The following is a 14824-nucleotide window of genomic DNA, read 5'->3' on the forward strand; positions in this document are numbered from 1 at the left end:
TCACGAGCCGCAGGGTTTAATTTGGTTTTGTTTGTGTACGTTTTTTTTTACTCTCAAAGCCGTGATTCCCATTCACTTCCATTATAAGACTGACAGACTGCAACGGTTTGAGTTAAAAATCTTCGTTTGTGTTCTACTGAAGAAACAGTTACCTACATCTTGGATGCACTGGGGGTAAGCAGATAAACATCAAATTTTCATTTTTGGGTGAACTATCCCTTTAACTGGTAGTTAGGAAGTTGGGCTAGGTGTAGTGTGACAATCCCATTTGTGTCTCTAGGAACGGGTTAAGCTCTCACCAAGAGGAAGCGCTTCAAAATGATACTGCTTGGCAAAACAGAGAACACATAAATATCTGACAAGCTTCTTGAGTAAGCAGAAGAAATGACAGCACATAAAAGCAAAAACATAATTTAGCTATTATTAAATTCTTCTGAAAAGAACATTTATTACTGTACCTTGAAGGCAACCGCTTCGATGTTTTCTGGGGTGATGCATTCATATGTGCAGGCCTGCTTTTCTTTGAAATAAATTATGGGCTCTATCTTCTGTTTCATGAGGAATTCGTCTTTTGTCACAATGTCTGAAAAGAAGATGAATTAATAGTTCTTGTAAGTAGGCATGTCAAGGAAAACATTGCTTGCATCTAGGGAGTGCATTGTAAGGATTTGATACATTGTAGTTCTGATTCAATTACTATTATCAATTCCAGTTTCTTAAAGATTCCATTTATTATTATTTTGTTACTTTTGAAGATTCCCCAATTTATTAAAGCACCATTACAATTCAACTCTGCTAGGGATGTGCAGTCCTACACAGTCACATATGAACAGCCAGTCAGTAATTACACGTAAGTGTCACATTCTAATTAAGAACACATTAACTCATACAGACTTGTTTGTGATTCATTTAAAGAATATGCTAATAGGATCCTTTCATTCATGAATCTAACTACGGTGCCTAGCTGAACTCTAAAGCTGATTTCTTATTTGACACGACACTGCAGATTCAGCAGCAGTATAGCAAAAAAGAGTACAGATCTTCTTGAACCATTAATTAAACTGAATTTCATCAATTTCACCCTGTTACTTGATTATTTTTTATTATTTAAAGATGGTTAAAGATAGACCAATAATTGGTTAAAATGATTTTTAAGCATTATTCATCATTTTTTACTTGATCAGTAGTCAGTTCTTAAATGTTGGGTTTAACAATAAATTATGCCATCTAATGAGTTTTTAAAATAACATCCAACAATGCCATAACACCACTGCATTCTACAGAAAACTACATTGTTCTCAGGTAACTTTTTGTTTTAATGTGTTGTTTGCATTAATTATTTGATTTGTATTATTATTATTATTATTTGATCTCTATCCCCAGCCTTACTGACAACCCACTCAACATTAATAACTGATAATGATTTTCTAACTGCAACAGCTGGATTTATCTGATGTTTCTTACATACATTCAAAACCTTGTGCTAAACATAGACTGAGTGGGTTGTTGCCTGTGACATAAGAGTTGAAGTCATGGAACAAATTAAAATAAAGACCTATATATGTGACCTATAGTTAATAATGGCAGCTACTGTTTTTTTTTTTTCTGTTTACAGAACAATATCTCTATCATCACCACAGTCTGCTGCTATAATCAGGACAACCTTCCTCCACCCACTTTTACCTGGTTTGCATATATTGAACTCCATAGCACCTCCAAGATTAAGGAACTTCTGGACGATGGTCTTGGCTAGGATGTTGGGGGTGAAGAGGACGGGTCTTTTGCGCTGGCATTGCTGTGGGGTCACTAGACTATATGGGATCAGATTCAAGCTCTTGTTTAAGTCGCTCTCTGGGTCAGATGCGTCTGAAAAACAGAAACAGTTCACGGGTCAGCTTTGAAAGCAGTTTACTGTAATTCAGCATAAACACTAAAAATGGACATGTGCGGCACTGTGAATAAGAAAGCATTGGTTTCTCATTCCTTTTAACCAAGTTAGAAAATAATTGTTTGGGGATTGTGCTCAAAAGGGCTAATTAAACAATTTAGAGCATAACTAAAAAAATATTATTTATGATTTTTTTACATTTACACTATTTTTCAGTTCTGGACATTAAGCTTTAAAAATTCCCTAACATTTTCAGGTTTCATTTTCATGACAGTACGAAGCCTGGCCACATGGCATCCACTGTAAAGATTCCTTCGAAATAAACAGGTAAAGATGAGGGTGGGCAGTCTTACCCTCAGGCCTTAGTGTTTCAAAACCTGGTCTGGAAACTGATGATGGATTTCCTCCATTGACAATGCGGACACGCTCACTGCTGTTCATCCTCTTGTACTTGTTATCCACCCTGCTGACAAACTGACACCAGGGATCTCTTTTAATCTCAGCAAGTCTCAGCTCTTTTCCTACCTGCAGTAAGACCTCAGCACTATGGCAGGGTGAGCAAACTCAAGAGGACCTGTTACCTGTAATAACTGAAAGATGAAGACACTGGCTCTGGACAGACGTGGACTAGACTTGGGATCTTGAGATGGTGTGGGCTCCTCAGGTTGTAGAGTGTTCTGTGAGCACAAACAGAAGCGAGAGAATTCATTAGAAGGGAAGACATGGAAAGATAATTTATGAAAAATGTGTCATTCCAAAAACCACTGACTATGGCATGACATCATGACTATGATTTATCTGACATATGACCATACACACAACACCTACACTGTATTCAGCAACCCTGATGAACAACAGCATGAACTACAGTAATAGGGAGGTTAGCCAATTATAACAGAGGTAATTTGCATTAATACATCTTAAAGGTGCAGAACAAACAGCTTGTTTAATTCTGAGGGTCAAAGACAGGTTCACACACTAAATTACGACTGTTTTGCTCCAATAGGTGTTGACTGACATTCTAAATGGACTCAGATCCACAGTTGACAGTACATTAAAAGAAGATACTTTTTCATTAGATGGACAAAAACAGTTATGTTCCACAGAAGAAAGTCCAACAGGTTTGGAACGACATGAGGGTGAGTAAATGACGACAGAATTTTCATTTTTGGCTGAACTATCCCTTTGATGTCACAAAAAGCTACAAAAAGTGTTAAATATATTCACTTTCATTGGCATTCAAATTGTGTCTGGTTGGTTCTGACTCATCAACAAATATGAAAGCCAAAAGTGGCCGCGTTTTTCCAATAATCCAGAAGGAACTGACCCGCAGTCCTCGCAGAGTGTCGAATTCCTCTCGACCTCCTCGACACATCAGCTTCTGAATCTTCACCAAGAGGAGCTGCTGGGCTCTGGGGAGGAGGTGACAACTAAGTTCACATTACAGCTTCTCGTCACAGTCAACAGATATAAAAATGCACACCCACACACTCACCTACGCACTGACAGACAATCTGCAGCAGGCAACAGACCAATGTTCACACTCGTTTTGAAACCGACACTATAATGGTCACTCATTTTCCAGTGTCCTCACCTGGAGTAGCTCGGTATGGTGCCTCTCTCCGTGTCCTTGTTGGTGAAAGGGTCAACTCGGGCACACAGCCACTCGCATTTGCCCTGGTGCATGGTGTCCAGAACATGGAGAACCTCGTCACATCGTACGTTCAGTGAGCAGTTGTCCAACTGGCTGGAGATGTTCAGATTGAGACGTATGTAGAAAGAGTCTCCGGATACCACTGTGCCATCTTCAATGTCCTTCAGCAGCCGCCTGTAGCCTGGAAACAAGAAAAGCAGTGTTGTGGATGCAACTTAACACTGAATAAGATGGTGTGTGATAGAAAAAGAGGAGCAGCACATTTGATTCAGACAGAGCCATGGGCTAAAAGACCAAAGCCCTGTCTTTTCTTTAGAGTCCTAATTAGGATTGTGACGGTGAGAACATTTTTCCACCGGTTAATCGACGTGTGACAACACCCATAATACCGGTATCACCAGGGGGTGGGGTTCATTGGGGTTTTACATCTTTTCCTCGCTTTCCTTTACTTTTAAATAGCTTATAAATGCCTGTGTGCATTTTAATTTAACTTTCAAAATAGCTGCAATTTGGTGTCAATTGCTTGAATGGACAACAACAAAACGGTACAACGACAAGTCACTTATATTAAACATAGAACTTTTATTAACAAATCAAATAAAAATACACCATGCTATAGGCCTAATATAAAATAAATAACTTACACACAGTTTAAATAAAATAAAAAAACGGAAATCAGCAAACACTGTGGAGTAGTTTATTATTATAGTATATTATTAAAACAAAACTTTATTATATATATATATATATATATATATAAATAAGAAACATTTATTAGCAAAACGAATAAGAAAGTTTAGAAGCACGGCATACACCTTGATGTAAAATAAAATAAATAAATTACACAAAGTTTAAATACAGTAAAAATCAGTTTATTAAAAATGTTAAAAAAACATACAAAATCACCTTAGATAAACGGCAAACGTCAACAGCCTGTTCAAAATCCAAAATATTGCCAAACAGGCGCCTTTGCATTTAGTTTAGAAACTAAATCTTAATCTTTAATTTTAGTGTCTGTTCTCTAACTGAACAAAATAATTTTTATTACTATAAAAAAAAAATCTAAACGACGGTGGGGGGGCGGTGCCGCGGTGGTCAAGTGAAGTAACCGGTGTGGCGGTTTAACAACGGTAACAACGTCAACACCAACTATCACAGCAAACCTAGTCTGAATACGTTATTAGGTTCCTTCCAGGGTGGCATAGGACTTTTTGAAACAGTGGACCTTTTAACCTCCCCTATGCACATTGAACTCTTGAATAAAGCATCTTCCTTTTAAGAGAGGTCTGGACTCACCATCATAGTTGGACTTGTAATGGAGATGCACTTGTCCGGTGCATCTCTGCAGGGTCCAGTGAGCTTCCTCTTTGGTGCAGGTGTCCAAAGCCACACTATGAGCTTCTCCACGAACATTGCCTTCCAACTTGGGGATAAATGAAACCGAATGGGAAAAGATTACTACTACTACATCAGTTTTTTGTTTTTTTTTGGTTGTGGAACATATGCAGGAGTTCAATCCCACCATTAGAAGATGATGTCCGACTTTAACTCCGGCCTGTTCTGTTTCAGAACCAGACTGGACAGAGGACACGAAGATGCCACTATCATTTCCACCAATCAGAGTGACGTTTGACAGAAGGTTTTCTCCAGAGAGTAAAAGGCTCTGAACTGGCCGCAATGGGTTTTGTGGAGGACCTGAGGTCAACGAAGGACGAAACGGTCTGGAGAACGAAAAAGGACACATGAACAGATCAAAGAGGAGTGATAATATAGATGTATACAGTGAGGAGAATTGAGACGACGAAGACTGACTTTTTTCTCAAGATCGCCAAAATGGAAAGTTGATTCACCGCACTGAGTGCTCAAAGAATGATTGTAAATAACACTATGATTTTAAATAAAACAAAAAACAAAATACCTCTCCAAAGAGAATTTCCTGAAGATGTTATTGACTTGCTCCAAATCATACGAGTCCATTGACTCAGACTGGTGGGAAGATGAAGATGAATGGATGGATGAAGGCCCGTAGGAGGAAATGTCTAAGTCATGGTCATCTATAGTAAAGAAAGAGACAATTTTACAAAGACTTAAGTGTATGATTCAGCGGTGAGTGGGCAGAATAAATGATTTATGCGTGTTCATACCCATGTCAGCATTGTCTCCACTGTCAGTATCTGCAGTGTCTGAAGGGAGAATACTGAAAGATACAGCACAGTAAATTTTACTCTACAATGCCAGCAACAATTTACTATGACTTTACTATAGTTACCAACTGCTGTTTTTGTGGAAATGCATTCTAAATAATCCATAAATAAGTAACAATATCCATTTAACTTTTTGTTACAACTACACCAGTTTCAAAATAATGTTAGGCTACTATTTTTAAAAGCAAATACCACAGTTTGTGTTATACAAATCAGACACATTAAACTAACCATGATAATTAGGAACTATCCATGGTTTACCAGTTTTTACACTACAAAAAACTCTTAACAAGTACTGTTGTTTTACACTAAAAGTAACATATAAAGCATTAGCTATAAACACATTTTTCATTGAATGTGTACTGAATGTAAGGTAAACTAATATTAATAATATACTTATTTTACATATATTTATTATAATTACATATATTTATGTAGTTTACATTATTATTGTTAGTATTTATTTTATTGATTTATTCCAAGTCAGCATCTAAGACTAATGGCAAGAACTAAATAAATGTATTTAAAATGTTTAGCAATAATACATGTCTCATAAAAATATTTAGTTGGGTTATTATTATAAAAAATAGGAAGTCAGCATGGTCTTACTATAAATACCACTGTTAAATAAAGGGTTACCATGGAATAACTATGGTAAACATATCATTAATAATGGAGAGTCTACTCTTTCCCTTTTATCAGTGTCTATGTTACACAGAGCTCTGATTTTAATTACCATTTGTATTGAGAGTTTGAGTTCTCCTTGATTCTCCTGACTATGGAGTTCTGGTCTGGAGGCTCTGGCACGGTGGACAAGATACTGTCATTACGGCACCGCAGCTGAAGAGACACAAGCACATACACACAATTTGCCTTCAAATTAAAGCAACTTGGAGAGATATACAAATAGATGATAATGCATTAAAGCCTACATTTTTACAGCAGATCTCTCCCGGAGAAATCACTGCACTGGCACTGTTAAGACCCGTGTTGTCAGTGGCAGCAGGTTCTAACAGATCTCCATTGGTGAAAGGCATGGCTATATAATGAGAGATGAAAGGAAACCAAGCTCACAGGAAATTCTTTTTGCAAACATTCGGTGAACATTACCACACAATAACTACATTTTAACTGCAAGTTCACACACAGCACCATCAGAGCTCTTTAAATAAACATTCTACCTTGGAATAGAGGACTTTTGGGTCCAGCAGCTGGAGATTTTGGTCGATTGATCTAATAATTGAGAATGTCAGACATTGAGATGCAGAAATATTATTGAACAATAATATACAATGAGAGATTAAATAAAAATAGCTTCAAGTTTGTACTCACTCTGCCCTTAAGGTTACTTCTGCGTTGGAGCTTAGGCTCTTGATCATCAACAGTGTCTTCTCCGGAGTCCTCTGAAGGTCCTCCTGTATTTCCATCAGGTTGCCCAAAGTGCTGAGCTATAATTAGTGGAGTAATGTCTCGTGGCAGACTCTGAGGGGAAAACATCATGATAAAATAAAAGAAAACACTCAATGGTGACAGCCAATCAGCCAATAACTGATATGGTGATAAATTACATATACATTACCTAGTTTCAAAGGGGAAAAACACTAAACTTTTCAATCACACAGATAATTTCTCACCTGATCCAAACCATTTTCTTTGGCCGTCCGTCTCAGTTTGCACTCCAGGTTGACTATCTTGGCTTCTTTGCGTACGATTTCTATTTGAAGTTCATCGCTCTTCTCTTCCAACTCCCGTATTTGCTTGCGGTACTTGTCTTTGTCAATCAGACATTGAGACACAAGGTGTTGAGCATCATCTCTTGACTTGAAAGCCTGTGGGACCGAGAAAACTATACTATACCGATAGCCCTTTAAAGAAACAGGAAATGAACTAATCCAAAGTCATCAGTAGGAACATTAGTACTCAACCTGGTCCCGCTCACGTTCCACTTCTTCCAGCTGCACCATGACCGTATTCATGCGGTTCTTGTACATTTCGCAGTCCTTCACCAAAGTGGAGCACTTCAATTCAAGGTCCTCCTTCTCTTCCAGGTACTGTGCATTATTAGATTAAACGTTTCTCATTTAAACCCATCAACAGAATAAAGAGCAAAATGGCACCACTCAAAATTGCATCGCATGACCCTGAGAGGAAACCTTACTGTTCAAAGATTTAAAAGCAACAGTTTGTAGCAGGGTTTCTTTTCAGCACTTTATTAATGCCAACCCCTCAGACCATCATTCTACACTAAACAGTTTCATGCGACTCAAACCTTGTTGACTGCATGTCGAAGACACAAAGCTTCATCATTTACAGAGAAAAATGCTCTGCTACGGCATAAATTTCCATTTTGTTGTAGCAGAAATTTCCATAGCACACCAACACTTTCAAACAAGGATTACTTTCCATGTCAATAAACAAACAAACACTAACATATATTTGGGAATGTGGGATGTCTGGCTTTGACAAGCATTCCGCACATATTAAACTTGGTTGTAGTGTTACGAGAGATGCTGGTAAGCTATACAAGACTAACTAAAATGTTATTTTATTCTTTTGTGGATGAAGTAGGCCTTCAACACTCTAAAATGCACATTTTTTTGCGAGTAGAACATTTGAAAAGCTCCAAAAGAGGGCTGACTGTGATAAGAAGTCACTGCCGCCACCCCTCCCCCTCCCTTCCTGTCTTACCCCGAATTCTGACACTTTTCACACGTCACTTCAGATGAGCTTCTAATTAGAGCTGCAGCACATTGCAGAAGGGACCACTTAGAGCAGCCAGTCCTCATCAGCCTCTGTCACTTCTCGTTCATGTGTGACAAGAGAAAAAACCTTTGCCTACACTTCATTATTTCTAGCCGTCAACTAAAAACCCTCATGCTGAGACCATATTAAATACACTTAATCCCCCATGAGGCCAATGTAATAGCACATTTGGCATGTTTATTATGAGGACATTTGATCAATTTGAGATGTGACCAAAACTGACCAATATGACCTGACGCTTAAGGTCTCTGCCAAAAGTGAGCTGCCTACCTAGACAGCCTTTTCAGGCACTATACAGTCAGTGCACGCATAGCAGTAGTAAGACTGTTTCAAACAGCAGGCAGCAAAGTGATGCTGCCATCTAAGATGACTCATTCTGGCAAAAATTTATTGCATTGCTTGCAGATAAGGTAATTGCTAGTTGCAATGCATCTAGTTTGCATATGAATAAAGCCTACTTATATTATTTCATTAAATACAGACACAAAGTTGTTCCTGTTTTTTTAATGCCATGTCAACACCAAAGGCTATTTTCATAGCAAGAACAGGACCGGATAGTTTAAAACACAAAGACAAACAATAAAAAATGTTTTTAAAAATGAATTATTAAGAAGAAGAAGAAGACGAAGAAGAAACACTACAGTTCAAAAGTTTGGGTGAGTAAGATTTTTTTAATGTTCTTGAAAAAAATAAGTGTCTTTTGCTCAACAAGTCTGCATGTATATAGCAATATTGTGAATATTATAACAATTTAAAATAACTGGTTTCTATTTGAATATATGTTAAAATGTCATTTATTCCTATGATAAAGCTGAATTTTCAGCATCATTACTCCAGTCTTCAGCATCACATAATATTTCAGAAATCATTCTAATATGCTGATTTGCTGCTCAAGAAACATTTCTTATTGTTATCATTGTTGAAAACATTTGTGCTGTTTAATATTTTTGTGGAAACCATGATTTTCTTTTTCAGGATGTTTGATGACAGTTTATTTGTTTATTTATTTATTTTAAGAAAACTGTTTCTTTGAAACAGAAATTCTTTATTTAATTATATTAAAAATATCTTTACTGTCACTTTTGATCAGTTTAATACATCCTTGCTGAATATTATATTTAAAATTATATTGAATAAGTATTTAAAAATCTATGTAATGTACTTTTTTTTTTTAAAGTAAAACAAACAAAAAAGACTTACTGACACCAAACTTTTGAGCGGTCATATATTTCATCTTGATATTTGACAATTTCAAAAAAATTTCTTTGTGAGTCTTTTTTCTTTCTTTTTTTTTTCAAAGCAACCATTAGTTCCATTAGTAATTAAAAATGGTGTATTTACCCAACATTTGTAGGTGCTATACACTGTTTGGAAAGGAGCTTGAAGCTGAAATGATTATTCAAGGTATAAGGCTGGTCCTAACCTTGTCCCGGAGATCCTCAGCCTGTCGGACCTCTTCATGCAGGTTATAGAGTCTGTTGACTAGCTCCTGACGATCCTCCAGAGCCTCCTGTCGGTCATGCTCCAGGATATCCAAGATGGCCTTGTCTGAATCAGGTAGAGGCCCGGGCTATGCATAAAAAGAAACAAAACAAGCATAGAAAACAACTCTGAAATCTCTGACTTTGAGCAACCTTTCCCAGCTGTTTGCTTTTCACTGTCTTCTATTTACTGTTATGCAAAAAAGCGTCTTCACCTGTATGATGGACTGCAACTCCTGGAGTTTGATCTTCAAGACCTCATTCTCTCGCTCCAGCTCAAATATCTGCTCTTTCCGAGGTCGGTTCTCAATGTCATTCTTCAATTTCAGAGATTGCCTCCTCTCCATTTTGCACTCCTCCTCCACCTTGTTCAACTTGTGCTTTAGTTGGTCAATCTAGAGGAAATGGAGAGACAGCAGTCAACATTTGTATCCCACATAGTCAAATCATTCGTGTAAATATGAGTGACCCATCACTTTTAGCAGTAAATATAGGAGATTTTTGAAGACAAAAATTGACTTGAATCGTCCTGCAATGCTTGCAGAAGCCCTCTAACCTCTAGCTGAAGGTCTCGGCTCCTCATCACAGCCATATTCTTCTCCTCACTGAGCTGGGCATATCGCATAGCCAGCTGATAGTTGTCATCCTTCACCTTCATAAGTTCATCGTTATAGTTATTACGCTCTTCTTTCATCTTATTGTAGCGCTCTTGGAAAGTCTGCAGCTCCTGGTTGGCCAGTCGAAGCTTCTTGTGCTCATCTTCTAGCGTGCGGCATTTGGTCATGATGTCCACCCGCTGCACATCTTTAGCCCTGGACTGCTGCTGAAGCTTTATGACTTCGTTCATTAAAAACTGGATTAGCCCTTCCTGGCCCTCCTCCACTAAAGGAAAAGGACAAAATACAGTCAATTCAACACTACTGCACAAAAAGTACCATAAAAATTTTCTTGTTATACTATATGTATAGTAATCATTTATCACCATCTGATACCATTAGTGTACCATAGTAGCACCACAGTAATTGTTCATAAGGCTACTGCACAAATCTGAAAGGGGATTTATGGCAGATGCTCATCTCAGAGGGGAAGCAGGTGGAAGGCAACAAACATTTTTAAGGCATGGTTGTAGGTCATTTATATGGGCAGCATTTCATTTAAAAGTGGCTCACTGACTGTTGTGAAACATCTGCGTGTAGCATTTAATTTAAAAGTGTCTCACCGACTATAGTGGAACATCTGCGTGTAGGCTCCTTCCCAGTGACGAGTTTGTAGAGGTCCGGGTAGTACAACTCTAGACTCTCTAGAAAAACCACATAGCCTCGCTCTCCCTTCGTGTGCAGGATATCCAACAACCGACCTGAAACAAAAAACCACTGCAGCATTACTCTTCTTGAACTGAAAAAAAGTTATTTCTACCTGATGTGACCTTTAAAGATTACTTTAAATAGTACAGGTGCATCTCAATAAATTAGAATGTTGTGGAAAAGCTCATTTATTTCAGTAATTCAACTCAAATTGTGAAACTCCTGTATTAAATAAATGCAATGCACACAGACTGAAGTAGTTTAAGTCTTTGGTTCTTTTAATTGTGATGATTTTGGCTCACATTTAACAAAAACCCACCAATTCACTATCTCAACAAACTAGAAGATGGTGACATGCCATTCAGCTAATCAACTCAAAACACCTGCAAAGGTTTCCTGAGCCTTCAAAATGGTCTCTCAGTTTGATTCACTAGGCTACACAATCATGGGGAAGACAGTTGTACAGAAGACAATCATTGACACCCTTCAAAAGGAGGGTAAGCCACAAACATTCATTGCCAAAGAAGCTGGCTCTTCACAGAGTGCTGTATCCAAGCATGTTAACAGAAAGTTGAGTGGAAGGAAAAAGTGTGGAAGAAAAAGATGCACAACCAACCGAGAGAACCGCAGCCTTATGAGGATTGTCAAGCAAAATCGATTCAAGAATTTGAGTGAACTTCACAAGGAATGAACTGAGGCTGGGGTCAAGGCATCAAGAGCCACCACACACAGACATGTCAAGGAATTTGGCTACAGTTGCCGTATTCCTCTTGTTAAGCCACTCCTGAACCACAGACAAAGTCAGAGGCGTCTTACCTGGGCTAAGGAGAAGAAGAACTGGACTAATTTATTTAATACACGAGTTTCACAATTTGAGTTGAATTACTGAAATAAATGAACTTTTCCACGACATTCTAATTTATTGAAATGCACCTGTACATGTTAATGTGATCAGGATGAATCATCATCAGAAAGTGTTTTTTTTTTATATACTAAATTTAGTCATTATTTTGTCATGTCATATATATAATTTTTGGTCAATTTTTCACTCTGGGCTAAAATGCCATCTAATTTTACATCTTTAATTTATACTGTGTGTGTATATATATATATATATATATATATATAATTTGTTGTCTTGGATTACTATATAATATAACAATATAATATAAAGTGTCTTATATAGCTGAAAATCATGATTTCTTGTTGTCAGAATTAGTCAAGTGTCAATTCTGGTACTGTCAAACTCTGTTACCAAGGCAGAGTGACAGTATTGACAGAATTGACAGTCATGTGTGTGTATGTGAGAGAGAGAGGTAGAGAGAGTGTGTGCTTCTCTGTGTATGACAGTCAATTCTGTTACATACTCTCAACACTGTCACTCCACCTTGGTAACAGAGCTTGATGGTAACAGAAATGACACTGTCTAATTCAGACACAAGAAATCATGATTTTCAGCTATATAAGACACTTTTCACAGAAAATATTATATTGTTATGGCCTATAATGTCTTGTGTTCCATTATAATGAGTAACAAATTATTAAAATAACAAAATATAACTATTTGAAATGAAAAAAAGCAGAAAAAATAATGACTTTGGACACCAAATGTACCTGCAATTATAGAATCACCCATATATACATACTTCTTAATATATTTCAAATATTAAGGTCGGAATGAAATGGAAATTTACTTTGGAAATCTCTTTTCTAAATGGATGTTATAGTGATCTTATTGTGAACGATTCATCTGTTCTAATGAAGGAAAAAAGATCCAGATCCAGATCTGTCTTTGATGAAAGCAGTGCATTGTATTTTAACTCACTAGAGAAAGTTCTGGCACAAAAAGTACTTGAAAGATCTTCTGTATTAAGTGCCAAAGTGCCAGTCCCAAAAGGAAAAGAATCATTAGGGAGCTTTGAAAATCCCAGCCGTGGTAAACAAGCATTTTGATGTGCTGCTTTGTGACAAACAAACAGTGCAGACTTCAGCAAGCTGCTCGGACGAAATCCCTGTCATCCGTTTTGCCTGTGGCCGTTCGGAAGTTGAAAAATGATACGAAGGTTCAGGAAAGAGTCGTTAGGAAAGAAAAACTACAGCGGCAGCTCACAGGATTAAAAGCGTCCATTCATCATCACATTACACCACTGGAAAAACACAGTGAAAGATGGGGTGACCGAGTAACTGATTGATGATGTGATTTGCATGTAAATGTTTTCAGCATTGAATTTGCATTTCCATATTCCACGGTGTTTAGTATTTTCTGTCACCAGCATCTAGGAATGTTGATGTCCCTGCGATACGATTGGAGAGCAAAACCAACCTTGGGCAGATCCGTATCACATCATCAACAATTCTACAGTATATGCTTAAGCAGACACAAAAACATTGAATAATACCTGCACGGTTGACTTTGGACTCCAGCAGGCGAGAGTTGAGCACCTCGTCTTCGTCTTGTTCGTCGATGACCTTGCATTGGCGCAGATATGAGGTCAGCTTGTTGGGGTTGATGAAACGGCACAATATGTACCGGTTCTTCTCGGCATTCTCCCACGATGCCTCCCCGCAGTCTAGCAAGTTCATTGAGCCTCCGTTCTCCATTCCTGCAGAGGCCTCTATGAGACAAGAACGGGAGAGAATGTAGTTTTAGACGCTATTTCAACACTCCTTTCACACCCATAGCATTGACAGCACATCAGATAAAAACAAACTTGTCATTGCATGCACAAAGATAAAAGTATCCATTCAGCCATAAATGGATCGACATGATCGTATTTACTTTCTTCGTGTAGTTTTATGGTCTAAAGTGAGTGATTTTTTGGGCTTCTTTTTACAAATAAAATATAGCACTGAACACTAAAAATAAGATAGAATTAGGACTGCGCGATTAACAAAACCAAGTTTTGGGATGATAAAAAATAAAAGAAAATGGTGATGAAATGGTGTCTCAGAGTGACTTGGTCACTTATAACATGCATTTGGGAATGCAACAATGCAACCAAACTTGTCATGAGAAACGCTTCTAAACCAACTGCTGTCAATAAAAGAGAAGCTTTAGGGGCTCATTGTGGCAAAATTAAAGTCTGATGGTTTAACGTTTAAAAATGAAGAAATTAAGACAAACATAATTATCACCATTTTAATAATAATATAATTATATTTCAAAATAAAATTATTATATTATTTTTATTAAACACTTGATTTGTTTTACTGTGAAATATTAGAAAAAAGTGATATTTTGGTTAATATATTTATGTATTTATTATTAGTAGTATTGAGATTACTGAGTCACATTGATTTATAATCACAAAATGTTGTACCATACAAACAAGCACAGTTCTAATTTTATTATGTTTTATGTTCTAATTTTATTTGAAAAATCACATTTTCCCCCCAAATATAATAAATTGTTTCAAAACAATCTTCCATTTCTGCTGACGTCACTGACCATGCCGGCTACAGTCAGGTTAGATACAGAATTTTACACTTATGAAAATGGGGCTGTGAGTGATAGACTTATACAATGTAAA

At 37.2% G+C, this 14824-nt stretch overlaps 1 protein-coding gene across 2 annotated transcripts in view; it reads right to left on the reverse strand.

The window, feature by feature from the left end:
- The window catches only part of LOC107758337 (caspase recruitment domain-containing protein 11-like), a 35349-nt gene that overhangs the window by 5043 nt on the left and 15482 nt on the right, over nt 1–14824 (reverse strand). For both annotated transcript variants that reach the window (XM_016576050.1, XM_016576052.1), the window contains exons 2-22: nt 13694–13909; nt 11210–11347; nt 10547–10872; nt 10206–10385; nt 9933–10079; nt 7672–7797; nt 7381–7575; nt 7079–7228; nt 6928–6979; nt 6679–6785; nt 6483–6586; nt 5687–5739; nt 5461–5596; nt 5065–5263; nt 4839–4965; nt 3483–3723; nt 3216–3300; nt 2470–2565; nt 2242–2362; nt 1684–1866; nt 459–583 (exon numbers count right to left, since the gene is read on the reverse strand). In XM_016576050.1, coding sequence (XP_016431536.1) covers nt 459–583; nt 1684–1866; nt 2242–2362; nt 2470–2565; nt 3216–3300; nt 3483–3723; nt 4839–4965; nt 5065–5263; nt 5461–5596; nt 5687–5739; nt 6483–6586; nt 6679–6785; nt 6928–6979; nt 7079–7228; nt 7381–7575; nt 7672–7797; nt 9933–10079; nt 10206–10385; nt 10547–10872; nt 11210–11347; nt 13694–13895 — 3093 coding nt within the window. In that variant the 5' untranslated portion in view covers nt 13896–13909. The remainder of the gene's footprint in view (nt 1–458; nt 584–1683; nt 1867–2241; nt 2363–2469; nt 2566–3215; nt 3301–3482; nt 3724–4838; nt 4966–5064; nt 5264–5460; nt 5597–5686; nt 5740–6482; nt 6587–6678; nt 6786–6927; nt 6980–7078; nt 7229–7380; nt 7576–7671; nt 7798–9932; nt 10080–10205; nt 10386–10546; nt 10873–11209; nt 11348–13693; nt 13910–14824) is intronic.

The sequence above is a fragment of the Sinocyclocheilus rhinocerous genome, unplaced genomic scaffold, assembly GCF_001515625.1.
Source record: "Sinocyclocheilus rhinocerous isolate Xijiao unplaced genomic scaffold, SAMN03320098_v1.1 scaffold2639, whole genome shotgun sequence".
Taxonomy (NCBI): Eukaryota; Metazoa; Chordata; class Actinopteri; order Cypriniformes; family Cyprinidae; genus Sinocyclocheilus; species Sinocyclocheilus rhinocerous.